The sequence below is a fragment of the Dryobates pubescens genome, chromosome 23, assembly GCF_014839835.1.
Source record: "Dryobates pubescens isolate bDryPub1 chromosome 23, bDryPub1.pri, whole genome shotgun sequence".
Lineage (NCBI taxonomy): Eukaryota > Metazoa > Chordata > Aves > Piciformes > Picidae > Dryobates > Dryobates pubescens.
This window is the reverse complement of record NC_071634.1, coordinates 7,999,456-8,027,088: the sequence shown is the minus strand read 5'-3', so window position 1 is coordinate 8,027,088 and position 27,633 is coordinate 7,999,456. Positions and strand designations below refer to the sequence as shown.

Genomic DNA, 27,633 nt, shown 5'->3' with positions numbered 1-27,633 from the left:
TTCACTGAAGCTGTTTTGTCTGCCTCATGCTTCTCCCACTGTTTACCCAGTTCGTGTTCTATTTAAAATATTTTTTTCAAACAAATAAACCCAAATCTCTCTGCATAGAATTGTTTAACAGACAAAATTGCTCTAAGTCTACACATGAGTGTCTTATTTTCCTCTGCATTTAGAAAACAATAGAAGACAGGAATGCTGAAGAAACTGGCCCCTCCAGTATGTTCCCCACTGAGAAAGACAAAACCAACTTTAGGTACAAAAAAAAAACCAACCCAAGGCTTCACAATTTCTGTAATTTAGGCTGTAACTGCTGTTGCCACAAAACAATCTTATCACCCGTTTTACAATCATGGCTGACTTCATCCAAAAGAAAAACATAATTAATTAACTACTGGCAATGTTTACTACAGATTGGTATCAGGTACTGTAAGTGTTAACAGTTCAAAACATTTTTACACCAATGTATTCTTTGCAAGTCTGACAGGAGGGGACATTTCAGTTGTTGAAAACAACCAACCAACCTCCAGTGCATTTAAAACACAATGGCACAGAGAAGGGCCACAAAGATGGTCCAAGGGCTGGAACACCTTTGGACAGGCTAAGGGAGGTTGTTTCAGCCTAGAGAAGAGAACGTTCTGAGGAGACCTCAGAGCTGCCATCCAATACCTGAAAGGATCCTCCAAGAAGGCTGCAGAGGGACTTTTCATAAGGGTGTCTAGAGACAGGAAAAGGGGGAATGGTTTGAAGCTGAGGGAGAGCAGGGTTAGACTGGATCTTAAGAAGTAGTCCTTCAGTATGAGGGTGGAGGGACTCTGGAATAGGCTGCCCAGGGAGGTTGTGGCTGCCTTCTCCCTGGGGGTGTTCAAAGCCACACTGGATGATGCCTTGAGCAGCTGAGTCTAGTTGACAGGTGCCCCTGACCATGGCAGGGAGGTTAAAGCAGATGATCTCTGAGATGCCTTCCAACTTAAGCTATTCTATGATTAATACTCAACCATCTTCTCTAGCAACAGTTCTGAAAGCCAAATGCTCCTCCATGGCATCACTACACAGACAGTGAGCAGCAGGTATGAGAACAGACGAGAGAACAAAGCCAGATTCACTGACATACTTGGTTTTAGAGATGCACCCCTCACTCTGCTGGCATACCACAGTGCCAGGATCAGTGGGGGACCTGGATCCCTAGGAATACAAAGAGATGCCCCTTGTAGAAACTAAGAGAACAACCAAGCTCACAGTATTCCCCAGAGTAACTTACGTGCAATTTAGAATGAAGCTTTAGAGTGACACAAAGCAAACTAATAGCACGTTTCGTATTTTCCTTCTTTCCATTTCTTAATTCCTGGTATTGTGTATGCTTCTCATCTTCAGTTAACTGAAATATTTTGAAATCTACTCCCCCAAAGGACGGGTCCCAACTGCCCCCAAAGGACTGAGCATCTTTGTCTGCCCACTCCAGTGGTGATACTGGAAGGTCAATGAAAAAGCAGTTGATGGAACTTATCCATTTAGCAGACATTGGAAGTTTTCCACAGGTGAATTGTTTTTGCTGTTTCCAGGTATGCAATTTCCCAAGTGTTCTCACTTTTACAGGATTTATTTTATCCTGCTACAGAACAAAGCTCATTATCCATCACTTCCCTTCCAATGACACCCAGAGCAGAGTAGCCTAAAGAGGAAATCTGGAATACTTGCTCCTGTAATGATTTAAAATCTCAACTGCATTGGAACTGGAAGGATGCCAACCAATTTAGACAGGCTGTCCAATGCATTGTAAGCAAATTAGTCTTCTCCTTAAAAGAGCTTCAAGAAACATTCAATTTAGTTAATTACAGCATTCTGCTTTGTAAGCTAAGAAGGGATGAGTTGGGGTACATGGTCGCATTGAGGTTTTGCTCTAATTTAAGCAACGGAAATCAATTGGTTGGAATTGAAGTAGTAAATCTTTCACTTGATCCATCTTTCCACATAAAAGCCTCTAGATTTCAATGTATCCTTTGGTGGCTTTATCTGTTATCTTTTGGCTCATTTGCATACCAGGATGATCCCCGTTTTGTTTCAGGGGCTCTGTTTAGTGCTCTCCAGCAGCACAAAGGCAGCCGCTGCTGAGATGCTGCTGTGGGATTTACTCCAAGTTCCTCATTTCCTGGAAAACAGAGCTCAGTGCTTCACGTAACAGAGAGCACTTAAATGTTAGCTTGACAGGCAAGATAATGAGTGGTAGTGAGACAATGTGTGTAGTTAGCCACAGTAAAGGACAAAGAGTTGGGTTATTTTGGGCCCAACAATGATTGGCCACATACTCAATAATCAGAGCATAAAGCCAACAGCAACTGTGGCATCAGCTTCCAAAAGAGGTACAAAAAGAAAAGCCAGTAACTTCATCTTATTTATGCTTTGCAACATGTTTAGATCAACAAAAGGCAGACTTATCTACCCTTTTGTACATATACTTGATAAACATCTGTGCTGTTCGTCCATGCTACTAAGTTCAATCATGACCTTCCTGAGGTCTTTTGCAAGATTTCTTCAGAGGAAGAAATTCTCTGATGTTCAGTGCCTCTTTAGTGGCCATCTTTTGAATTATCAGCAAAGTCTATCCAAGGTAATGGCCTGTGAGAATATCACCATAGACTTAAGAGATGGCATTTCAGCCTCTTGGTTTAAATACACCCTTCACAAATTCTGTTTTCCTGGCTTGATGTTACTTCAGCATTGCATTCACGACAAATGTGCAGCTCATGACCACAAACCCCAACTGAAAGGAAGATATTCTTGTAATTAAAGTAGCCAGCTAATAAGGTTTCTATGAGTTACTCTGATGAAGAGAAGAAACTAATCAATAAGATGAGGTACTCTAAGTAACAGGATTTCAAAGGACACCCAAAAGTCCTGGCAGGGTCTCCACAGATGATCGTTTCAGCCATCAGAGATCTAAGTCTCTCTCCACACAAGTTCCACCTCTGCCTTCAGGCCACAGAGAGAGAGACTGCCCATTGGAATGGGCTGCCCGAGGAGGTGGTGGAGTCACCATCACTGGAGGTGTTCAGGAGGAGACTTGATAGGGTGCTTGGTTGCATGGTTTAGTTGATTAGGTGGTGTTGGATGACAGGTTGGACACGATGATCTTGACGGTCTCTTCCAACCTGGTTTTATTTTATTCATCCTGCAAGATTCCTTTTTGCCCTCTCTTTTGCCTCATCAGCTATTTGCCTGCCTAACTCAAGATGCTTCGCTTCCTAAAAGTAACTTAGGATTTTCCTACACATGAACTTTGGGCAGTAACTCCTAGTTTAACCTAGCCCATTATACATCAGCACCAAAATTCATCACAAACTTAGGCAACTTGGATCTCCATCAATTTCAATGCTGTGTTATTGCCCCAGCCCAGCAATGGTTACTGCATTTTGTGTTGAACTGTGATGTCAAAGCTCCTCTTCCTGAACTGCCTTTGCTGGTGCACCCTCACAAGAGCCCCAAACACTCCAAACATCAGACTTAGTAATGGAAATGTGGATCTTACCCCCTACTTCCATTGAAAATATACTATGCATACATGGAATAATTACACCTCTCCAAGTGGGGTGATCCAAGCGGTGAACAGTGGCACACCAATTCTCTAAGAGAGGTCACAGAGATTTGAGAACAGCTTCCAATAAACATGGTTCTTCCAACAGAGATACTGCATTTAAGTATTGCCTAAAATGACATCTTTTACTAAGCCAGTGTGAGCTCTTTTGACAAATGACATTTCAATTCAACTTACATCTGTTCTGAGCATCTCTGCTAACACGAAGGCCTAATCATGGAATTAATTTCCCTCTTTTCTTACTACCCACCCAAATATAGCTCCCAGTAAATACAAGAGGAATCCCTATTTACAGAAGGGCTATTAATAACTAAGATCAACTTGAGAGACTGAAGTACAGCATCATCATAGAGCATTATCCTCTCTACAGGAAAAAAAAAGGTCTTTTCAGATCTCTAAGTGTTCCTGGTGCTACCATCAGAAATAAATCTGCTTTACTCCGCCACACTGAAAATCCATTAACTATTATTAGACTGAAATGAAGTACATCCAAACTTGTACAGGGCTATTGAGTCAAGCCTCCCTTTATCAGTAAAAAAATAACTTCAGAACTTTGTCCACAGTGAAACAAAATATTGTGAGATAAATAGCATAGGTACAGGCAGACTCTTAGAGCAATACACACACACTTAAGCCTTTTTTCAAAATGCCTCTAAAATGTTTGTCTTCTCACCTAAGACATTTGGAAACAATCCAGTAAGCAACCTGGTGCACTACCTTTTCATAGTTTCATAGCAACAGAAGAGTAAGAGATATTTGCTTTGAACACAGGTATCTGTTGCAATAAACACAACATGGGCTTTCTCCTCCACAAGTCCCAGGCAACTGCCTTCCTGCCGTGGCACAGCGATCCCCAAACTGCCCTAAAATGCACTGCAAGATTCCACAAGCAAAAAAAACAAATTCAGCCTGGTACCACCTTCTTTGTAACAGCTCCAAAGTTGCACCACAGCTGAGGCCAGGGGCAGAAGGCAGGCAACATAATCCTGACTTGCTGCCACCTTTGCTTTGCCTTCCTCTGCTGCTGAGCAAAAGCATCCCGCATCCTCAACACTCAGTGCTGGACTGGCAAGGAGCCAGCTTTCCTCTCCATGGTTCTCTGCTGCAAATTAATTCCCTGACCTGCAGTGCACAGCATTTCCAATCCACTCTGCTCACAGCCTTAGATAACAGGCAGTTCCTCCAAATGACCTATTTGATCCATACAAGCAAGTGGAAACTCATGTTAACGTGGGGAACTACAAATGAAGGCTGCAGCAGTACACAATGTTCCCATCTTGTTTTCAAAGAAAAGAAAACATCTTACAATATTAATCACTCTCTACATTAAGATCAAATATGAACCTAAAACTCAGAAAGGAAATAAAATTCTTGGTAGCCGATTGAGTTTTACTGATGGCCCCACTCACAGCCAAGTGGTTTTATGTTTTCCCAGCCATCGTGCTGACCATTCTACAGTGAAAAATAATACCAGGGACCAAAAGTCTTCCAACAATGATGAAGTTAAGACAAGATTTTAAAAGACAATTATTTCATTTACTAATTGGAAATGTTTATGGCTGGCCATTTGTTCTCTGTTTAGCTATATCATTCCACTGATTGCCTGGCATGTCTCAGGGTGGGGGGGAGGTAAACTTAAAATCTGCATTCATAGGCTGAGTCCAACAGAAGAAAATCAACTCTTGAGATACTTACAGGCTGCTTAGTGTATTTAGCACATGCACAACTATCATCAAGTTCCTTTTCTCCATTCACATCTGAAGTGATGGGCTGAGGTCAGCAGTATGAGGTTCAACATGGCCAAGTGCTGCACTTGACTCACAACTCCATGAATGCGCCAAGCTTGGGGCAGAGTGGCTGGAAATTGCCTAGTAGTGTTGGTCAGCAACTGATGAAAGATGAGCCAATGTATGCCCAGTTGGCCAAGAAGGCTACCAGCATCCTGACCTGGATCAGGAATGGTGTGACCAGCAGGATCAGGGAAGAGATTGTCCCATTGCGCTCAGCACTGAAGAGGAGGAGGCTGAGGGGAAACCTTGCTCTCCACAACTCCCTGAAAGGAGGTTGGAGTAAGTAACAAGACAAAGAAAGACCAGGGGAGATTTGGGTTGAACATTAGGAAAACTTTCTTCACTGCAAGGGTTGTCAAGCCCTTGAACAGGCTGCCCAGAGCAGTGGGGGAGACGCTATCCCTGGAGAGATTTAAAAGCCCTGGAGATGCGGTGCTGAGGGGCATGGTTTAGTGATGACCTGGCAGTGCTGAGTTAATGGTACAACTTGATATTCTTAAAGGTCTCTTCCTATCAAAACAATTCTGTGGTCCTATGACAAGTACAGTAAAAACATAGGAAAAGGTTGACAAGCCTGTGTGTTTTCAAAAGAAACATTAGAAGCTTTCCCTCACACATACCCAAGCAGCAAACAAGTACTAGACATCAACTGTTTGAAGATGTCAGGTAGCACAGAGAAGGCATCTGTTGGAGCAATGAAATTCACACAAGTCATCATTACTGGGAGTAATGAAATGACAAATGTTGTAATCAATTATAAAACAAGTGAACTGGAGATTAAACTCCATAGGGGGAAAAAAGAAGACGACAACTTACAATCTCTATTATCACAGACAAACAGTTCAGCAGAAATGTGCATTGTCAGGATTAATCTTAAAGCCCAGACATCACTTAAAAAATGCTTTTCCTCTCAGTTTCACCCTCTTTGCTACACTGGCACTGTCACCACTTCAATTAAATTGGAAGAGATTGTATAAAAGAGAATAAGTTTCTTAGAAGAAGGCTGGGCTCACTTTCACATCAGTCAGCTGCCCCTCTGGCCTGAATTTCTGGCTTTCCTACATCTGCATTAGATCTCAAAAAGAAATCTTACAGGAGTTTCTCTAGAGCCCACCAGCTCTGGCATCTTACAGAAACAGCCTCACAAACATGCACAATTCAGGACATGAGCATGATCCTCCCCCCACCACCAAGCAATGAGTAATGCCCAAGTGTTCCAATGCAATGGAACAGGCTTTTGGTTCCTACTTCTTCCCTCAACTTAAAACCCAATACCTTTGTCTACAACAGTTTCTAAACTTCAGGAACATGAAAGCTTCATCCAGTCAGTTTCTCCCCACAGTCTCAATAATTACCCTGCTGTCTCCATCAGCTGACCTCAACCAGCAGAACTAATACAAGAGTTGCAAATCAAACAGGATGGAATGACTCGGCCATCACTTCAGCTAAAAGTACTCCTGGCTTGGTCCACATCGTTTAACCTTTAAATCAATTAACAAAGGAACATCAAAGAACAGATTCCAGCCAACTTCTAACAAATCATTAGGTGTCAGAATCCAGCAGGGTGTTTCTCTTACAGCTTTAGTCTAACTCTAAGGGTATCTGTTTTGGCTTAATTCTACAAGAAAAATGTTCTTTTATGGACAGATGCAATCAAAACATGAAAACTTTGCACCTCTGAACCACCTCCTTGTTCACAGTGGTTATGAGGCATGCTCCCAGTTTGCTCTTGTCAAGAACATTAATGAATACAATCTGTATTTCTCAGGTAAGCCCCTGCCAATCCACTATGACATGGCATTGTCCTAGGAGCTATTCAACAGCACTTCATAGATCTGTTCTTCATCAAGGGATGCTAATTAATGTGACTTGGCTCTCAGCACAGATAAAATTCAGATAAAGAACTGAAGAAAAAGGTGTATTTTTCCCCCTAGAAAACCCTTATTCTCATAAACTTAAACTTACCAGATAGTAGGAGTCCTTCAGCTGAGTTTTTTTACATCTGAAATCAAAAGCCACTTTACATCAAAGACTGACAAAAGGCCCAAGGCCATTCTGCAGTGCAAGCATTAGGCAGCAAGGCCAGCTTCAGAAACCAGTCACTTATCTCACCTTCTCCAGGCTGCCACAACAGCACTCTCAGCTTACTTGCACAGGGCATATGTGAATGGTTTCAGGGCACTGATCCACGGTGACCTGGGTCATTCTGCTGCTGAAGTTAGTAGAACAACTCTGCAAATAGGTGCATCAATACAGCTGAAGATGTGAGTTCCCAGAGGTCTCAAGCTGACCATAGCTTATTTGAACTGGTTGTGGACAAGGATCATAGAATCACTTAGGCTGGAAAATACCTTTAAGATTGCATCCAACCATTAACCTAACTCTAACCAAGTCTGCTGCTAAACAATGACCCTAAGCATTATGCCTATACATCTTTTAAATCCCTCCTGGGATAGTGACTCAACTACTTCCCTGGAGAGCCTGTTCCAGGTCTTAACAGCCCTTCCAGTAAAGAAATTTTTCCTAATGAAACCTAAACCTCCCCTGGTACAACTGGATCCTTTCAGGGAGTTGTAGAGAACAAGATGATCTCCTTTCAGCCTCCTCTTCTCCAGGCTGGACAACCCCAGTTCCCTTACCTGCTCCTTACCAGAAGCTGCTCTCCAGACCCTTTACCAGCTTCACAGCCCACATCTGGACCTGCTCTTGTAGTGAGGAGCCCAACACTGAACCAAGCATTCCAGATGTGGCTTCACCAGTGCTGAGCACAACACAGCAACCTTGACAACTGAAAATGTATTCTCTGGGCAAAACTAAGGGCACAGATTTTGTACATACATACTTGAAATTAAGCCATGACCCATATAAAAAGCTTGCTCTGCAGGGGGAAGAACTGTGTACCTGGGGTAATCCTGCTGCTGTTCATCTCAACACTGCTCTTGAAAGTGTTGGGAAAAATAACACTGCTCTGGAAAAATTTGGCATCCAGCAGGAGGGAGAAGATGACATAAGCAAAAGGTAAGCATTCTTAAATTGACACAGCACACTTGCTGTATAATTAATTTCACACAAGCACTTCCCAAAGCCCTTAAAATGAGAAGTTGTGTGCAAGCTGTGCTAAAGCATGCACTCGTGAAGCCTACCATCCAACGCCTGCTCTCCAACATCAAACTGCTTATCACAAGCTGTTTTCATATCCACCATTTCAACACTCTTTGAAGCAAGACTAACTTGCTAATCTTCTGAAAATGATTAATTTTTTCAACTGACTGTCTTAAAGCCTTCATTTCTTCCACCAAGAATGTCGTGTTGCAAAGAGCCAATACAAAGCCTTTCCAAAGAAGAAAAGTTTGAGGTGGTCACTGGATCTTTACACCCCTAAAGGAACTTGGGAGTCATGACTGAACTATTAAAGCTATCCTAATGGATAACAGCTTATCTTCCTCCTACCACCTTGAACTCAAGACATGCAATTAGTAGTTAAATTCTACACTAACAATCACAACAGGGCAGTCTGACATTTATAACAAAAGATTTTGTAATCCTTGCTTCTAATATAGAATAGAATTAACCAGGATGGAAAACACCTTTGAAATCATCAAGTCCAACCTATCACCCAACACCATCTAATCAACTAAACCATGGCACCAAGCACCCCATCCAGTCTCTTCCTAAACACCTCCAGGGATGGTGACTCCACCACCTCCCTGGGCAGCACATTCCAATGGCCAATCTGTCTTTCTGGGAAGAACAACTTCTTAACATCTAGCCTAAACCTCCCCTGGTGCAATTTGAGACTGTGTCCTCTTGTTCTGGTGCTGGTTGCCTGGGAGAAGAGACCAACCCCCACCTGGCTACAACCTCCCTTCAGGCATATGTAGAAGTACTTGTTGCACTCCAGGCATAACATGGAGATCAGCATCTAAAGGCTTTTGTTTAATAAAAACTTATTTATGACAACCTGACACCTGAGAAAACCAAGTTGCTCAAGATTCCACAAAATATTCTTCATAATAATCCATTATTCATATCTGAATTAGATGTACACACAGTTCTAGCATTGCTGTTATATCCCTTGAAAATAGATGAAATAATTTACCACTTATGAATTATTTCATATAGAAAAAGCCAGCTTTTATTTTAACTTCCAAGTATGTTAAGGTCACAAGGAAAATTAAATTCCACTGCTAAAAATTGTCTTAAAAAGACAACCATAATTTGTCTTCTTGTCTGTCTTATCATCCTTCTCCAGCATTAAAGAAAAATGAAAGGGTTTTTTCTTAGGAGATTAAGTGAAGAAGCTTCTAACAGTAGAAAACACTTAATCCCCAAGCACAGAAACTTCACCAAATAACTAATTTGCTCCTCTTGTTAATCTTGCTAACATGGTCCTACCACGTGCATATGGAAGAAAGAAGGCAAACTGCAGCATGTTTAAGTCATGAGAATACATAAACAATTCAGTGGATGATAGCAGAATTTATCCTCCTTCACAACTCAAGTTTAAAAGAAGAAATCCAGCTGAACTGGCAGCAATACTCTGATGGCACTGCTGAAGAATGTGGAAGAACTATAGAGCCCCTGATTGTCACACATGTCACATTACATTAATTCCTACAGAACTGGATCTAGTATAGTCCCATACTTCACAAATGCTGAGGAAAGTCATTTTTAACATGACCTGGCTCCACTGTCCTCATTTAGCCTTCCAGTGCTCTAGGAGTGACACCAGCATGTCTCAGGTTTGCAATGCCAACGTTCAATCAAGATATCAACAAGTCATGTTTTCATGTTGATCTAGGGCTGATAATCGTGCATTAAGAAATGAAGCATCATCTTATATTACAAAGAGGAAGTTAGAACACTTTGTAATCAAAGAAATTAGAAGCATTCTGTAGTCAGGTTCTCTTTCACAAGGAAAATACTGCAGTTTCTGATTTGAACAAAACTTGTGACATCTGGACCTCAAAAAGAAGAGAACACTAATTGAACTACAGATAAAACACTGTTCTTTCTCTCCTCTCCTCACCTTGTGTTTTCAACGGATGATTAAGACTCAGTGGTTTCCCATGCAACAACTGTGGTCATTGTGAGCAGATGATGAAGTATAACCCAAAGTCAGTCAGTTTTTCTGGAGTACCAAGTACCAAAGCATACCACAAAAGTAGTTTCTACCTCTAAAAGTTTGAATTTTAAGATTGAAAAAATCTGGTTAGAACCCAATAAATTGTGACAGCCAAATTAATTTTTTCTCAAGTCCTTTTCAATTTCTTAATTGCTTTTCCTAGTAAGAGCCACAAATGAGTCACAAAACCACCCAAGTTAGAGAGATAGATCTCGTTGAGTTGGGTTTTGCAGTTTCTGCTTCTTCATCCCCCAAGTCTCACTCAAAGTACAACCAGAACCTCAGCAAATAGACTATTTCTTTTTGGTGAACTATACAACAGGAACTTAGAGACAAAGTCATGCTTTGGAAATAATTTATAGATAAACCCCCTCTTTTACTTGGTTCCTCAGCAGTTCCTCTTATCTTCCAGACTATTTGCATGAAGTAGATAATATCCTTTCCAGAAAAGCCAGCAGCTGTCTCCACATTATTCACTTACTAATGAAAAGCTACCACATTCAGGAGGTACAAAAGCTGTATAGCTACAGGAGACATGGCTGCTGCATTATATTGCCTGAAAGACTGAAATGTTTCTCATTTTACTAAGCTCTGTATGCTTATTGCATGTAAAAGAAATAAAGTCCTTAATGTATGTTCTTATTTAAGGGAAAGCATCAACAGTTTTGAATGAGATGTAGAAGATTTAATTCATGGATGGCATTTACAAAACCATACCCTGCAAACTAAGGAAAGGCACACACCTATCTAACAAAGGGTTATTTTAAAGGGTTTGGACAATAGAAGTTAATTAATACAATAAATAATCATGTGATACATTTAATGGACACAAACCCACCCACAAAACCATGAAGGTGCCACTTTGATTACCTGACAAGAGCGAAATTGGTTGACTAGCAGCGTGCATCTCTGGGGGTCTTTCCTTCCATCCAAACTGTCCAGTTCGGCTGCTACTTGATTTAGTTCCTCATCAGCATAATAGAACTGGGCAAGGAGCTGTGGGTCTGTTCTCTGGATTGAAGACAAGAGATACACACAATCTTACGTTGGCAAATAAAACCCCACTTTGCAATATAACAGGCAGATGAGTGTGGCAGCATGGAAAAGAATGCTCTTGACATACTTCAACAGACTCAATTTTTTTTCCACCTTTAAGTAAAAAAAACAACCCTCTGATAAACTCAGGACATTACTCAGCTATCATCATCTTCAAACCCACCCCGGCATTCTCACTACTCGTGGCAAAATTATTTGGTGGAGCAAACAACTGGATCACAAGTTTTGTTTAATGAACAGAAGCACATTTCAGTCTTAAACAAACCCAGACAGTAGTTTTCCAAATGACAACAAACAACCTTCCCCCCCAAAATTAGGTGTTCAAGCAGCATGTGGACCTGGTGCTTAGGGACATGGTTTGGAGTTGACTCTTCAGTGCTGGGTCAAAGGTTGGACTGGATGACCTCAAAGGTCTCTTCCACCCAGATATATTCTGTGAAATCTATCAAGCAGTGTGGTCATTTCTCAAGCACTGTGGACCCCCTACCACATGATGCACAGCGCTGTGTGGTCAGAATCCTCACCTTGAGGATCACAAAGGTCAAGTCACAGAAGGGAAAGACTCCGAATCTATCAAATTGATTACTGGGACCAAAAAGATGCAAAGATTTCACAGAGCAAGCAATAAGACTAAATGAGGCATTACAGAGAGAAAACCACAGCAAAAGTCTTCCAAGTGGTGAAGAACAGAATTATCACAATGGATTTTTTCCCCCCCCACATAAACACAAACCAGCAACTATAATAGAAAGAAGGGGGGGGGGGGGAAAGGAATGCATCATCAAAAACGTTGAGAAGCAAGTTTAAACCATGAAGGGATTTGTTGTGTTGGGGGTTTTGGTTTGTGGTTCTGTTTGGTCAGGGTTTGGGGGGTTGTAATGTAACAGATCAGTGTGAGATTCGTATCAGAAGATAAGAATTTCAACTGTTAGAAGAGAAAGGAGACACAAGGGGGAGGAGGGAGGAAACAGCTTTTTGCAGGTGCCAGCAACTTGGTAAAAGATTCATGGGCTCAGTCAGGTGCAACTTCCTTTTATTCTTAAGAAGGACACAGTGTAACAGCCAAGATAGGCAGGAGATGTGTACAAACCAAAAATAGTTGGGTTTAATCAAAGCATAAGAAACATTAAGACTGTACAAACTGCAGGCTGGGAATGAGTTGTTACCAGATGAAAGAAAAAAACTCCTGACACAACAGAAAACAAATAGCTGCAAAGTATCTGAAAATGATTCCCAATGCAATGAAGAGTGAAACACAAAAGATCCTTTTACAAGGACCAGGTTATGTATAGAACCAGTAAAAATGAGAACTTAGTTGCATGGATCTAACTTAGAGAAGTTGAAATATTGAGGAGGAGAAAAATAGATAGGAAAGAACTTCCAAATAAAGGAAACTATTGGGTAAAAAGAAAACATTTATATGAGCTAGCAAAAATAATTCAAGACTAGCAAATAATAGAAACTACCAAATAGCAACACATTTTAAATGACAACTAACGAAGTACAAGGTAACTACATCAGAACAAAACATGTACCAGCAGAAAGAGGAATAACAGCAAAGAAACAAGTCAACAGCAAACCAGATGATGATCATCACTTGAGAAGACATCACCAAATGCAAGAAATGGCACAGGACATACAATTCCTCATTGTACCTGCAGTGGTTTATGTTGTGAACCGTCATATTTTCTGTAACAAAATAATTACAGCAGTGGAAAAGAATAAAACAAAGCTCTTAAGGGACAGGCATAGAGATGCGGTGGGATCAGAAACGCTGCCATCACCAAACAACAGGTTTAAGCCACTAATAGAGGTGATCACGGTTGGGCTCTATCTTAGAAATCCTTTCCAGCCTAAACAATTCTATGATAAAGGTGCTTTGGAGAGGTGAACCCCATCCTTCACACACCCAGTCCAGAAGACTGAGCTGTCTGTAATCACACAGAAAGATTAATAGCAACCTTCCCCCAGCAGCAACACAGGTTCTCAAGTGGTGAGAGCACAACAAATGCCAACAAGAGAGACATTGCTTTTGCTTCCTATTAAAAAAAGTTCAACAGAAGGCACACCACATTGTTAAACTCCCTATTTTAATCCACACAAGACACATCCTGCAGAAGAATTCTTTCAGGCTTCCACAGCACAACAGCATTAAAACCGGCACAGCATTTTACTCCCTGAAAGGGAACAACGTAGCGTGCACAGCTTTTGAAGAGAGCAGTGTACACCCTGCACACTTGACAGGATCAAGGAGTTAACTGCTGCATGTATTTTGTTGCCCTAAGACTTAAGGAGAAAGATTTAGTCTTATAAGTGATGCTAAATATACCCTCAGTTTTCTGTACTGAATTGGCTCTCAGTCAGCAATTTAATGACACAGCCACGATTCTCCCTGAAAACAGAGGCGCACGCTCCCGTTCCTACAGCTTTTATTTGCGTGTGAATAGAGCGAGTCCAAGGCTACCTTCAACACTGCTGTGAGCTGCCACACTGCCCAGCACCTTCCTGCATCACCACCCCATTTCTGAGGCAAGTCAGAAATTAATAGAATAGAATAGAATAGAATTAACCAGGTTGGAAGAGACCTTCAAGATCATCATGTCCAACCTATCATCCAACACATCTTTCCAGGCAGTTGCAATGTAAGTAATGAAGGTTAGGGGTTCTTTTTCTTCTCTAAAAAAGCACTTTCTACAAAACCAGAGAGCATTTCCAGGAACAAGCTTCTTCCTCTTAATTCTCTCACTGTTGTCTTTAATAAAAGTCTCAGTGTAAGATGTCAAGCATTTACAGTCTTGAATAATGCCCTCAGTCTAGCCTCAATATAAAGCTGCCTAGGGAGAAGGATAAAGCTCATGATAAATGGTCAAGGAAACAAACAAAAATCAAAGTAATCATAGTTATCTAGAGAGCCTACAACTGAACTAGGAGATTCAATTTTGTTTAGTTCTACATTTCTGTATTCATTAAGTAAGGCTCAGTAAAGCATCTGTCAACATCTTCCCTACCCAATTATTTTTATTCCAACTTTACATTTTCCTTCAGTATTTATCTACATTCATTAAAACTTTCTAGACAAAGCTGTTAGCCAAAGACACAGAAGTTTGTGTGAAGCAGCAAAGCAGGCTGCCCAGAAAAGGTTGTGGAGTCTCCTCTGGAGAGATTCCAGACCCATGTGGATGGGATCCCAGGCAACCTGCTCTGCGTGACCCCTCAAGAGAAGGGTTGGACTAGATGATCCCCAGAGGTCCCTTCCAACCCCCACCACGCTGGGATGCTGTGAACTGTGGCAAAGCTTGATTGCTGATTTATAAGCATCTAAATTGCACTGCAGAAGCAAAATAAGGCAATTTATTAAGACTGGTCTCAAGCACAACAAGTAAGGCTGAGATACTTAGCTCCCATGTGGCTGATCTTTTAAATTGGGCGAACAAAAGTTTTAATTGAGTTCCCTCTAGTGTGCTATGTTTGGTGGGGATTAGTAGCGTGTTCTTTGATTCATTGTGTCAATCATATGTGGTCACAGGCAAGACAAACCTGCATGAACCTCTAAATCCCTTAGCAGGGGGTCATTGAAAGCAAGTAACTACAGCTTTCCAAACTCAATTTGTTCCAATTGGTAGCAGAAGCTAAGAAATAGGAGCATGCTCAATGCCGATTTTCACTTTGTTTATGCAAAACACTTAAAATAGTTCCATCCACATTACTTAGAATTATTTATTATTCCAGGCTCCCAAGTGTTAAAGCAGGTCCAGAGGTGACCAGAAAGATGATGAGAGAGCTGAAGCAGCTCTGCTATGGAAACCGGCTGAGAGAATTGGGGTTGGCTCAGCCTGGAGAAGGGAAAACGCCAGGGAGACCGTAGAGCAGCCTCACGGGATTTGAAGGATGCTACAGGAGAGTTGGAGAGGGACTTTTGACAAGGACATGTAGTGACAGGATGAGGGCTAATGGCTTCAATCTGGAAGAAGCTGGATTGAGATGAGACATGAAGAAATTCTTCCCTCAGAGGGTGGTGAGACACTCATACAGGTTGCCCAAAGAAGTTGTGGAGGCTCCAAGCCTGGTGGCGTTCAAAGGCAGCTTGGATGGGACCTTGAGCAAGGTGATCTGGGTAGGAGGTGTCCCTGCTCATGCCAGGAGTTAGAACTAAATCTTGAAAGTCCCTTCCAACCCAAAGCAGCCTAGGATTCCATGATTGGTAATTGAGCATGAGGATAGCTAAAAAACCCAAGCACTGTGAGAAAAGCTACAGCTTGGTTAAAGCTTTGCCAGCTCTATCTACAGAGTATCATTACACAAGCGAGGAAGACAGGTGAACAGCTTGTTAGCACAACAGAAAGGCTAACAGCACCTGAAGCAAAAAAAAAACCCCAAAATAAATACTTTAAAAAATAAAAATCAGTGAGATAGTGACTTATGAGCCAACAAAAAACTGGTGAATAAGTTAGTGCAATACTAGCACAGTCTCTCCAAACACACTTTAGTGCTTTGCTTCCCTTATAGAAGAGTGTAAAACCAGTCCCCCCACAAAAGGACAAGCTAATAGTGGTTACAGGCAACTGGAGTTGCCAATATTTGAGACTGCCACGCAGTCAGTTTGCACTCCTGATGGACTAAGCCACTGCAGAGTTTCTATTTTTGAGCATTCATAACACTAATCTAGAAAAGCATGTGCTCAAATCCATATTCCATGGGGGAAGCACATCAGCATGTGCTGAACACCTATTACTTGGGCTTTCAGCCACGTTCTCTGATGAAGAAGAGTGCCCTGCAGCTGAGTCATTTCTAGGGGGAAAAGGGACAGATTTCAGGAAGAGAAAAAGGGGGTTTGCGGCAGAGAAGTCAACACATTAAGCAGGCCTGAAAAGTGATGGAGCAGCCACTTCTTCCATGTGAAGAGCTGGTCATCCACAATGCTACCTCGGTGCCCACCCTCTGGCAGGCTATTTTTAAACAATCTTCTCCAAATGGAGTCTGTTTTGCCCATGATGGTAACTGGCAAGTGATCTCTCTCTCTATCTTGACCCACAAGCTTTTTCATCCTATTTTCTCCCTCTGGCTTGCTGAGGAGTGAGTGCAGCCAAGTGGGCACTAGCAGCTAATAAAGGTCCACCAACCCCACCGAACTAGTAAAACACTTACCAGAAGCCTCTTCCTGCAGCTAACATCTCAAACTTTGACCTCAAGATAATCACATTTCATCCTCAGCTGCTGCAAGAACATCAAGTTTAAAGAACAACTATTTACTCAGAAACAGCAAATTCAGCTTGTCAGGATACATTTTGAAATGGCCAAACCACTCTCCAAATGCTTTTATGCAATTTGCTTCAGATTGGTCTAGATTTTTGTATTTAAGCTCAAAAATTATACTAAGGATCTCTTCAAAGAAAACAGATTCTGCAGTGTCTTCAGTGACTTGTCCCCCATCAAGAGGAAGAGCACCAGTCAAGTTCCCTGGGCTTGCTGACCAACCATGTTCAGCTCCAGATTACAGCCTCTCCTTACACAGAGGAATGCTGTGGCATTGGGAAGTGGCACCCAACTACTTCTCCTCCAGTAATGCAAACCATCCTGCTGTGCTGCATGCCTTCACAGCTTTCTGCATTAGAAGCCTCTTTAACCCACTACAGCTACGTCAGAACACGTTTTATGGATGTCTAAACATTTATAGCAATTCCTGAACACTGAGGCAAACAAAGATCTCTTCTTAGACATGTCCTCAGTGTTAATGTCTTTCTAATTATTAGTTTGCTATATCCTTTTTTCCCTTCAGAATCAGACTTCTGTTCTAAAGAAAAAAATCACCCAAAATGCTCTAAAAGTAACACACACACACAAAAACCCAAAAGCCAATCAACCAAAAAGAAGCAAACAAAACAAAAGCCCAGCCCCAAAACAACAATGAAAACCTCCCTAAAGCCCCTGTTTGTGCAGCTGAAGGATTTATTTGCAGCCCCTTTTCAGTTCCATCTTGGTTTAACATGCACAGGGTGGTTGTATCCCCATGCCTGGAGATGCTTCAAAGAGGTGAGGACAGGGACACAGTTTAGCAGCAGACTTGTCAGTGTTGGAGAATGGCTGGACTGGATGACCTTAAAGGGCTTTCCCAACCAAAACTGTTCTATGACTTCACATCCAACAGGACTTTTCTCTCCCACATCTGCAGATCCAGTATTTCACTCGTGCTTAGCAGACCTGACAGAATAACAAATTTTGCCTGGCTGTTCAGTCCTGATCTGTTTTGAACAACCTACCATTTTACTTCCGGATCATGAAATAAATATCTAACCAGGGCACAGATGAAACTCTAACAAGAGGGAAAGTTGACCCAGCAACAAGTTTAAGCCTGCTGACTATAAAAGAGTTACTCCATAGTCTTTCTCAGGTAGTGACAGGCATAGCACATTACTTGGGTTTCTTCCTATTGGAAGTGTAACTTGAATTTTCTTTGCCTCAGCAACCTTGTTTGTGATGAGGTGTTCTGTATTGTACTGTAATAAAAAGCCCAGGCCTCTGTGTAAAGCTGCTCATATATAACCTCATTTGCCTTGCAGGAGGCTTTCAATAAGCTCAGGTTGAACACCTTGCCAGATGTTCAGGATTTAACTACCTTGGCATCGCATCATCAGCACAATCAATCACTGCAACAAAGATTTCATCACAACTTGGTTCCCAAACACATCTGTTCAAGCCCAGTGATGAAAGAAACTACTCTTATGGCCCTCAGCACAGAAACCTCTCCCAGCTTCTGTCTTCTGATGGCAACTTCAAATGAACGTCTGTGTAAGTAAATCTTTTGATCCCATTTCCGCTATTTCAGCTAAATCATATAAACAAGTAGCTTTCTGAGTTCCACCATCAATCAAATAGGGTCTTCTATCCTGTTTGCCAGGTAACAGCAAGCTTCAGCTGATGTCTATCCTGGGCTCACCACACCACCTTTCTGTGGAGGTTCATCCATGCCTAATAACAATGCACTCCAGACAGTCCTTCAGCTGGAATACTTACCACCACCTCTCTGCAGAAAGTTCCTGCCTGCTTTTAGGCACAGACCTACCTAAAGTTTAAGGGAGCTTTTAGAACTTCATTGCTTTTAAGGACTTGATACTGAGATTAGGATCCTTGAACAAGAATAATGGCTTTTAAAATCACCAAAGACGGGCAAGAAGAAGAGCAGAGGAAGGTACCAGGCTGACCAAAAGCAGGACAACAGAAGGACCACAAAGGATTTCAAAACACGCATCAAAAAAATCATGTATTCAAGTACATCAAAAGCATGCATCTGCTGGAGAACAGAGACTGAACTGGATGCCAGTAGATGGGAAAAGGCTCCCCTGTGTCCCTGCTCCCACCCCCAGGCTGAATTAATGTTTTTTTGCTCAATAAGACGTTCCTGGTTCTTTTCAGACAATATCCTCAAGGTCTGTCCTTGGTCTTCTGGTCACGCAGAAACTCTCTCCTGGGAAACAAATGTGTTTGTACAGCCATTCCTGCTTGCTGTGCTAGCTCAGCACACAGTTCTAGTCCCCACCATTTCTCATCAGCATGCATGTTGGATAAGCTGTATCAGTCTTCAGCTATTTTCCCCTTCCTCAACCAAACAAGTTCCTTTTAAACCAACACAAGGAATGCACAAAAGCTAAGCAGAAGGCAAATACATAAATGCTTTTGTGTTATATATGTTCCTAAAATGGACAGTTCTCTATTTATTTGAGAGGAAAAATGAAGGTACACACACCTCTCCCCTGCACAAAAAAAGAACCCCTCCCAAACCCCCCAGTCACTACACTTGTGCTTCATACAAGGATTTCAAATCACATATTGGCTCCTCTGGCAGGATCAAGTTGCACAGACATGTTTGCTGCCTGTTTAGGTAATTAGAAACCCAATGCAATTATGGTGCTGCCTATTTAATGAAGAGAGGCTTCTTTTCCCACATTCCCACAGCCAGCTTTCAGAAAAGCTGCAATACAGGCAGCTTATTGCCTTTATCAATCAGCAATATCACTTTGACATCATAACTACACATGTTCAGGTTCTCCCCAAACGCACTCTGCCAGTGTCTGGTTGCCAAGTGTTTGGGGTTTTTTCTGCTCATTTCTGCTCTACAACACAAGAGGCAAAGGCATTAATTGCAGGAAGCAAGGAAACACATTACCTGTGATGCTTATTGTCATACAATGCTTGGACACAAACAGGGTTGAAACTCGTCTGCCTTAGCATTAGAAAAATATATTCTTACATAATCAACACTATGTTGGAGACACCAAGAAAAGAAAGAGACATCTGAGCTCTGAAAAATGAAGCATGCTTAAGTAATGCAAAAATATTAACTCATACATATGCAACTCACTTCAATTTCCATGCAGGCACCTACTGCAAGTCTTCATCAGCAGACAATAGTAACCCTCATCTTCCACCACAGCTGAACTTCCTTCTCTACCACCACTGCCCTAACACAGCCTCAACATCCCAGTCAGGGACATTCCTACACAGATGATCATAGGGCTGGAGCACCTCTTTTATGAGGATGGGATCAGTGGGTTGGGGTTGTTCTGCCTGGAGAAGGGAAGGCTTCTAGAAAGACCTTAGAGCAGCTTTTCAGGATTTGAGGGGGCCTACAGGAGAGCTGGAAAAAGACTTTTGAGTACAGCATGGAGTTACAGGACAAGGGATAATTGCTTCAAACCAGAAGAAGCTCGAGTGAGATAAGACATGAGGAAGAAATTCTTCCCCAGGAGGGTGGTGAGGCACTGGAACAGGTTCCCCAGAAAAGCCATGGAGGTTCCAAGCCTTAGCAGTGTTCAACAGCAGGTGGAATGGGGCCTTGAGCAAGCTGCTCTAGAAGATGTCCCTGAATATGGCAAGGGGCTTAGAGCTTGATGATCTTGAATGTTCCTTCCAACTCAAACCATTCTAGGATGCTATGAATTGAAGGCTCTGTTTAGGAAGACCCATTAACTTCAGAGGATGATGTTACCACATGCCAAAATTGCTCTGTGAACACAAGCACTATTCAAAATCATGACTAACATCCATAATTACAGTATGTATTGAGAAACAAATTTTATTCATTTACTTTATTTATTTGAGAGGAAGAAAAGGAGTCCGGAATTTCTCAACTGCCGTGACAGGCAGAAGAATATAGCCTGGAACTGATTAAGTTTGGGGATATGCATGGATTTTGGAAAGGTATCAAAGATGATTTATATTCAGCAAAACACAATTATGTTTTTGAAATGGACTGAAAACACAGCCACGTAAATCAAGCTGGCATTATACTTCTACTCTCCAAGAAGCTACTGCTCAGCTAATCATGCGGCCAAAGGAAGACTCAGGCCCCAATAGAACAAAAGAGAGGACATTAACCATAGTGGGGGGTGTAATTACAGCAAGGTGGTAAAAGTACTGACTGATGGCATCCCCATAACTCATTCTGGGGATATGCAACATATACCTATTTATTCCACATATAGCAAAACAATCTGTCCAAACATGATGCTGGAATTGTTTATCCTGGAGAAGAGGAGGCTCAGGGGAGACCTTATTGCTCTCTACAACTACCTGAAGGGAGGTTGCAGCCAGGAGGGGGTTGGTCTCTTCTCCCAGCACCAGAACAAGAGGACATAGTCTCAAGCTGCACCAGGGGATGTTTAGGCTCTCAGAGAGAGAGTTGTTCGCCATTGGAATGTGCTGCCCAGGGAGGTGGTGGAGTCATTGTCCCTAAAGGCGTTCAAGAGGGGATTGGATGTGGCACTTGGTGCCATGGTTTAGTAGTCATGAGGTTTTGGATCACAGGTTGGATTTGATGATCTTTGAGGTTTTTTCCAACCTTATTGATTCTATGATGGCAAAACTTAATGTCCAGGAGGTCTATGAATGCAGGTCATCTCAGAAAGACCAGTTTGAAATGGGCAGCTTCTGAGTTTAAAGTGCACTCAAACCACACGTGGACTGTAGTAGCCACTGTTTGACACTGAATGCTTAAGTACTGTGACAAGGAAGCCAATGAAAAACTGAAGTGCAGGGTACAAAAAAGCACAAACCAACCCACCCAGGCTAAGACAGAAGCTAAACCAAGTACTTGAGCTGAGAATGGGACAAATATAAGCAGGAAATACATTGAAGATCATTGAAAAGATGGATTTATGTGCCAAATACTTTTCTGAGAGGTGAGATTTGTATCTTGAGGTTCATGGCAAAGCCAGCCCTTCACCTTACTGGTGACCTCTGAGCAGCAAACCTCAAAGCTAACTTCTGAAGCCATGACGAGTGCAGGCCTCCTAACAAGATCAATCCAGAGTACATGAGGCAACTTGAATTAGGAAAATCACATTAACAGCTCTTGTGTATACACATAATTGTCTTGGTAAAACACAATTGCAAGCAAGCTACGCAAGTTATTTTATTCCATAAGGGGAACAACCACATTACCTGTGAAGAGAGACTTGCTAAATTACCAGAGGAGCCATTACAAACATCTTCATTTCCCAGGAAATAATTTCATTAGACAAAACATGAAAAACCAGGAGACTGCTAGACTTCCTAATGATTATATATGTTTCTAACCACAATGCCATTAGCACTTGTGAAGAGCAGACATGTACGTCAAGAGCCTGTCTCATACACCCTAAATTACTAGGAAGAAGGTGAAGGAGGCTGTGGTCTGCCACCCCACCATCATCAGGGTGCCACTTGCTCTTCTCATGTGTGGCTCTGCATGACTGTCCCAGTTGAACATGCACCCAGCCCAGTGTTCCAGATGGCCCAACAAAACCTTGTTATTTCCAGCATAGAACAAATGGGAGATGTCTCTCAACACACAATTTCTCTCTGGACATACTGCCAGCAGGAGCAGGGAGGTCATTCTGCCCTTGTACTCAAGACTGGTTAGGCCACACCCTGAGTCCTGTGTCCAGTTCTGGGCTCCTCAGTTTAGGAAAGATGTTGACTAGCTGGAACATGTCCAGAGAAGGGCAACAAAGCTGGGGAGGGGTTTGGAGCACAGCCCTGTGAGGAGAGGCTGAGGGAGCTGGGGTTGCTTAGCCTGGAGAAGAGGAGGCTCAGGGGAGACCTCCTTGCTCTCTACAACTCCCTGAAGGGAGGTTGTAGCCAAGTGGGGGTTGGTCTCTTCTCCCAGGCACCCAGCGCTAGAACAAGAGGACACAGTCTCAAGCTGCACCAGGGGAGGTTTAGGCTGGATGTTAGGAAGTTCTTCATAGAAAGAAAGATTGGCCATTGGAATGTGCTGCCCAGGGAGGTGGTAGAGTCACCATCCCTGGAGGTGTTTAGGAAGAGACTGGATGGGGTGCTTGGTGTCATGGTTTAGTTGATTAGACAGCATTGGATGATAGGTTGGACTCTATGACCTCAAAGGTCTCTTCCAACCTGGTTAATTCTATTCTACTCTACAGAAAGACTTGTTGTACAGAACTTAAAGCAAGAGACTTTTTTTTTTTTTTAAATGGAGGGGGGAAAAAAAAAAAGTCAGAGTTTGAAGACAAAAGCTCTTTTTTACTTTACTCTGCCCAGGCCAGCACTTATTCAACATTCCTGCCCATGTATCCACCATCCTCTGCAACAGATGGAAACACCCCAGCAGAGCACCATTAGGCACTTCAGCCATGAGTTGTAGAAGACAACAACATGTCTCTCATACATTCCATTGCCCATGGTGAGGAATTTATTCTGACTTGCAAAGGATGATGCTGTAATAAAGCCTTGCCCTACTGTCTCTCACCACAAGCATTGCTCAATACAGGAGACTGCCATTTGGAAAAAGACAATGCCCTTACCAAAGCCACTTCCAAAAACCCTTGCAGCCAGACTACAGTTCCCATAAAAACATCCTGCTGAAGAGTAACACTACAGAACAGCTGGAACTACACAAAGCAAGCTTTTCACTCATTCTCTGGATCCTCTCAAAGGCTGCCAGAAGCCACATCTAACCAGTTGAAGTACAGCCACAGCACAGAGGATTTTGGTTTGGCAGAGTGGTCGTCTTCACTTACTAAGCCATGTCCCTGCTCATGTATGAGGTCCACTTGCCTGCATTTTACCTCCAAGTCTGGCTACAGCACTCTTCCATTTTCTACCTTCCTTCACCTTTCCAATACAAAGCACTTGGCTCCTCACCAAAAAGCAAGGAATTCCTGCTGTGGAGGACCTGACAAAGTAAAAACATGGAGGAACACTCCAGTGAATATTTTTAGCTGGAGGTACATTATTTACAGTTGCTTCCTGAGAAGCAGCAGTTAGGTTGAGAGCAACAGTACAGGAAAGGCAAGACGTCAGTTGAGGATGGGACCCAGAGCATCAGATTTTTTTCAGAGGACATAAGAGAAATCAGACCTTTAGGGCACTTCATTTCAAACATGTGCTTTCTCTGTATCTGCTTAAAATCAGGCCAAAACCAGGAATTGTACTCAAGGGTTTCACCAGAGTCTTTTGCCTGTGACCATAACTGGTGAGTGAGCCCTCTCTGTCCTCTGTCTCAACCTTCAAGCCTTACGTTGATTTTCTCCTCCCCATCCCACTGGAGTGGGGTACAAGTGAGTGAGCAGCTGCACGGTGCTTTGTTGCTGGCTGAGTGAGCTTAAACCATGACATCTGACTAAAGTGGCAGGTTATTGCTTCACAATCCCAACTGAGTCCATGCAGAGGTTTCTAGACCCTCATCCAGCCTAACCAGAAACACCACCTAGAGTGGGATAACACTCAGAGGATTTTCTCACCATTCATAAAAATCAGCACAGTTCTTAGCTGGGAAAAGAGTCAAAAGTAGCAGGGTTGGGGTTTTTTTCTGACTACTTCTTAGGTTTGTCTGTCAGGTTGTGCCAAGAAAAATCTCACTTAGGCATCAACTGCCACAGTGCTCCAGGAAGAGAGAGGGGAAAAAGCATAATACCAAACAGTCCAAAGGAAAAACAAAGTTTGCTACAGTAAAACCACTCCCCTGAGCATTAGGTATTATTATTATCATACCTAAACATAAGGCAAAAACTCTTTTACTTTGGAAGTGGCAGGGCCCTGGAACAGGCTGCCCAGAGAGGTTGTAGAATCTCCTTTCCTGGAGACTTTCAAAATCCATCTGGACACAATCCTGGGCAACCTGATCTTCAATAGCAGGGTTGGACTAGCTGATGTCCAGAGGTCGCCTCAGATGCCCACTATTCCATGATTAGGGATTGGGTTTAGTTGTAAGGTGTCATATCCAGAGACACACATGCTCAGGTTTATTGGTTTTGGGAGTACAAATTCTTTTCTTCCTGAACCCCAAATCCTAGTAGGTGCTCAGCAGAATGCATATGGCCATAATGAGCAGAAATATTTTCATTCCTAATGACAGCTGCAAAATCGTTTCAGAGGACCAGATGACCCTCTAACCCTAGAGAGTTCACACCTGCACCAACAGAAGTCAAAATACTTGTATCAGGACATCTAGACATTTCCAGGAAGCTAGACATCTGGTTCCTATACCCACAAAGAGCTGTTATGGTTATTTTGGCTCAGTTTAAAAAAAAGCTACAAAACCACTGCAGCACACTGAAAAGGAGAAAAAAAAGTAATGTTTCAAGTTGATTCCTCAGTAAGAATGTGAAATTCTACCCAAGGCTCCCTAGTGAGTGTTGGCTTTACACAGGAAGGGTTACACTGCCTCGAGAAACTGTTCTGCAAGATGCTAAAAAGTGAGCCACATCCAGGGTTTCATTGTTAGCTGCTGCCATTCAGACATCACACTACCCTGCTAAGATAAATAGGAACTTGTTTGCACGTACCCAGGTGAAATTTTGCACCATGTAATAATGAAGCACAAAGATTTCCCAGAAATGCTAATCAGCCCTCCCAATCCAGCATTCCAGAGCACAAATACTTCTGCCTAAGAACTAGCTGTGCTCCCTTTCTTTCAGCCTTCAGCAGCATATGGATGAACAGCCAGGCTGCAGGCAGACTTTGACAGATTTAGAGATTAATATACAAGGAGAGGAAAAAAAAAAAAGAGTAAAAAAAAAAATCTTTGCTGGTTGCCATTGGAAAAGTTCACATAAAGCACCAACCTGACAGATTGAACTGCTCGTTGATAATGAACTGATAAAACAGAATGGCTCCCCTTCCTGAGCTGAAATAAAACCTCTTAACTCCTTGCTCATCCTATTTATCTCACGTTCACAAAACAATTATTGGACAATAGCTACTTGGTCTGTGGCACCTTGAGAGAATGACAGAATCACTGGCAATAAAAACAATCCTCTCAGCACATTAATATGGAGGTGCCAACAAATTCTTAAGAGCAGACAAGCCGGCAGTTTTATGCCGCTCCTCATACTTTCCATCTTCCAGTTACTAACAAAACATCTAACTCCCTTCCAGCCTGGAAATAACCTGAGTCATTAGCTTTCCAAAAGCTACTGTGTCCCCCTCTGCAGTTTAATAACCAACCTTAATACAATAATTTGTATGACTGTAATTCTAAGTAGGCTTCATCATAATCTGTCGATACTGCAGCATTACCAAATCACCCTGAGAAACTATCTCTAGCCTCGAAGCTTCAACCTCACAGCAAGCCTCAAGGAAAAAAAAGAGTTTAGGAAGAACCCAAACAAACAAGAAGCAAAGGCCTCACGTGGAGCCTGCCTGTTAGCATACAGGACCTACAAAAAGGGACCATCCAAACCAAAACAGAGACAAGCACCAGAGAGGGTCAATGAATCACTGAACGCATCAGATTGGAAGGGACCCTCATGGCTCATCTTGTCCAATCCCCCTGCAGTCAGCAGGGACATCTCCAACTAGATCAGGTTGCTCAGAGCCCCATCAAGTTTGACCTTGAATGCCTCCAGAGATGAAGCCCCCACACATCTCTGGGCAGCCTGTTCTAGAATTTCACCACTCTCAGGGTTAAAGACCTCTTGTCCTATCACTACAGCCCCTTCTACACAATCCTTCCCCAGCCTTCCTGTAGGTCCCCTTCAGATGGAACAAAGGTGTAGGAATCAATGCTTGCTGGGAAAAGCAACTTCCAGAAACCAAGAAAGCCAAGCCAAGAAAGCTCCAGATATCAGTAAGCATCCCTGAGTCTTGAGGTTTCCTCCAGAATTTTGTCACAAATATTCTGCAAGCATTAAGCATGGAGACAGTGCAATGCTGAAACAAAAGTATTTGCAAGTGTTCAGAGTATTTGCATGCAAATTCTGAAGGGGGGGAGGGGGGGCAAGCAGAGGCATTTGGCTCTCTCCAGCAAATAATGAAGACAATTAAGAACAACAGAAGTGTCTGTTTTAGCAATCAGTCTACCAATGTCCTCTGCTAAGAGGACACTGAAAAGATGCTGCTGCTGCATATTGTTTACATGCAGAAGCAGACGTAAATAAAAGCCTTTGAATACACACTGACGCTTGGACAGATTTCCACTTGCAGACTAAGAATTGGAAAAAATCCAAGGAATCAAGACAACAGACTGCAGCATACAAAGCAGAAAAGCCACTAAGATTATCTACATAAAAGAACTCCCTGAAAAGGGGACAGCGCACACACCAAACTAAGTTGGGTCAAAGGCACCCAGTGCATGAACATCGTTTAAACAAGGACAAGTCCAGCTGAGTGCTTTAGCATAGAAAAGATGTCCCTTCAGCCTGGCTTCACAAGAGCCTTCAGAGTAGTCACAGCTGGCCTCCTGTCCCAGATAGACCTCGGCAAGCCCTACACATCAAGCAGCAGAAAGCCCCACTGTGCACCCAACGCAGGGAGCTGGGTAGCACTCAGACTATGGATTAGCAATTCCACAGAGAGCTTTGCAGCAGCATTTGTTAGATGCTTCAAAGCACAACCCAAAACCTGTGATTCGAGAAAATGAGGGAAGGAGTGGACTTTCACAGTTAATGTGTGGTAATTTAATGCACAATAATCTTGGCTCATGATCACATATTTGAATTGAAATGAACCATCAAGACAACTTATATCCTCAGAAATTCACATTTTTAGCACAGAAACAACTGGAATTTTGAATTACCAAATCCCATTTCACTCATTGTAGATGAAAAGAGGAAGCAAAAACAAAAACCACCTTCTTG

General features: G+C 42.4%; 1 protein-coding gene across 3 annotated transcripts in view; it reads right to left on the bottom strand.

Annotated features, from left to right (window-relative positions):
* The window catches only part of ZFYVE28 (zinc finger FYVE-type containing 28), a 125,327-nt gene that overhangs the window by 54,861 nt on the left and 42,833 nt on the right, over positions 1-27,633 (bottom strand). For all 3 annotated transcript variants that reach the window (XM_054172380.1, XM_054172381.1, XM_054172382.1), the window contains exon 2: positions 11,375-11,515. In XM_054172380.1, the coding sequence (XP_054028355.1) occupies positions 11,375-11,515 (141 nt within the window). The remainder of the gene's footprint in view (positions 1-11,374; positions 11,516-27,633) is intronic.